Source organism: Bufo gargarizans, chromosome 2 (genome assembly GCF_014858855.1).
Source record: "Bufo gargarizans isolate SCDJY-AF-19 chromosome 2, ASM1485885v1, whole genome shotgun sequence".
NCBI lineage: Eukaryota > Metazoa > Chordata > Amphibia > Anura > Bufonidae > Bufo > Bufo gargarizans.
Window position 1 is genome coordinate 512,129,764 of NC_058081.1, and position 1,504 is coordinate 512,131,267.

Below are 1,504 nucleotides of genomic sequence, written 5' to 3' on the forward strand. Positions count from 1 at the left end.
CGAATCGAGGATGTCGGGTGAACATCTCTTGGTAAATGGAACCCATGCCAAGAAGGACAGTCCCTTCACCGACCCTTTCTTCCTCATTGAGACCCTGTGCATCATCTGGTTCTCCTTTGAACTTTTGGTCAGGTTCTTCGCCTGTCCTAGCAAGCCAGCTTTTTTCAAGAACATGATGAATGTCATTGACATTGTGGCTATCATACCTTATTTCATCACCTTAGGGGACCGAGTTGGCTGAGCAGCAAGGTAGCAACGGACAGCAGGCCATGTCCTTGGCTATTCTAAGGGTCATCCGCTTGGTGAGGGTATTCAGGATATTCAAGCTCTCCAGACATTCTAAAGGTCTTCAGATCTTAGGGAAGACATTGCAAGCCAGTATGAGGGAATTAGGTCTTCTAATTTTCTTCCTTTTCATTGGTGTCATCTTGTTTTCTAGTGCAGTGTATTTTGCAGAGACTGATGACCCTGAGTCTTTATTACCAGCATTCCGGATGCTTTCTGGTGGGCAGTAGTGTCCATGACAACTGTTGGGTATGGTGATATGTACCCTCTGACCATTGGTGGAAAAATAGTGGGTTCTCTCTGTGCCATAGCTGGTGTATTAACTATTGCACTCCCAGTTCCTGTTATTGTCTCCAATTTTAACTACTTTTACCATAGAGAGACTGACCACGAAGAGCATTCTCAGTACACCCATGTAACCTGTGGACAACAGCCCTCTTCTTATGGAGACCTGAAAAAGAGTGAAGCAAACAATCATTCAACAAATCGGATTATATGGAATCAGAAGACATGGATGATGCCAAATACTCTCACTTCACCACCAATCAACATTATGGAGAACCCAAAAAGTTAACAGAGGTATGACCTCTTGGTAAGTTCTTCAAAACTGTCAATAAATGCTGGTCCCATGGTTTCATGACCCCATCACCAGTCACTGTGGATAGTCAAAGACTATACTGTAGATGTTTGCCAATGAAAGTCCATAGCTGTAAGGTTGTCCTGCAATTATTATTGTGTCTCTAGAACTATGGATCTTGTGGTTGCATAAGAACATACATAGTCCACCTTCAATCTACAAGAAATTGTCATATTGTATCAAGCTTGTACTTAATTATTCCCAGATCATCATCGCTCTCATCACCCTCATCATGAGCGGTGAATGCATCTGAGGACACTTGTTTGCTGTTTCCCAAGGATTATTAATATTTCTTCATGCATCAGCTGCAAATGCCATCCTTCAGGAATCACACAGTAGCACATAATTTATATGGCACAAGCTGCTATGGATAGATTTTTGTATCAGTGCCATCTATGTGATAAACTCTGAACAACACAACAGTTTTCTATGGGGAGGACATTCAGGAGCCACCAGGGTTGAAGACCAACTGTTCTGGAAGAGAGGCGACAAAAACATCCTATTTTCCATTTTAAGATTTTTGTCCTATCCCTGCTTCAAAATCATCATTGGGTCCTCATTATTATTAAAATTTTGCACACA

General features: G+C 42.0%; 1 protein-coding gene across 1 annotated transcript in view; it reads left to right on the forward strand.

Moving 5' to 3' along the window:
• The window catches only part of LOC122926557 (potassium voltage-gated channel subfamily A member 2-like), a 1,522-nt gene extending 551 nt beyond the window's left edge, over nt 1-971 (forward strand). Inside the window, 4 exon segments of the mRNA XM_044277962.1 lie at nt 1-223; nt 225-483; nt 486-746; nt 749-971. The exon segment at nt 1-223 is cut by the window's left edge and continues 551 nt beyond it. Of these exon segments, the coding sequence (XP_044133897.1) occupies nt 1-223; nt 225-483; nt 486-746; nt 749-870 (865 nt within the window). The 3' untranslated portion in view covers nt 871-971.
• The last annotated feature ends 533 nt before the right edge of the window (nt 972-1,504 follow it).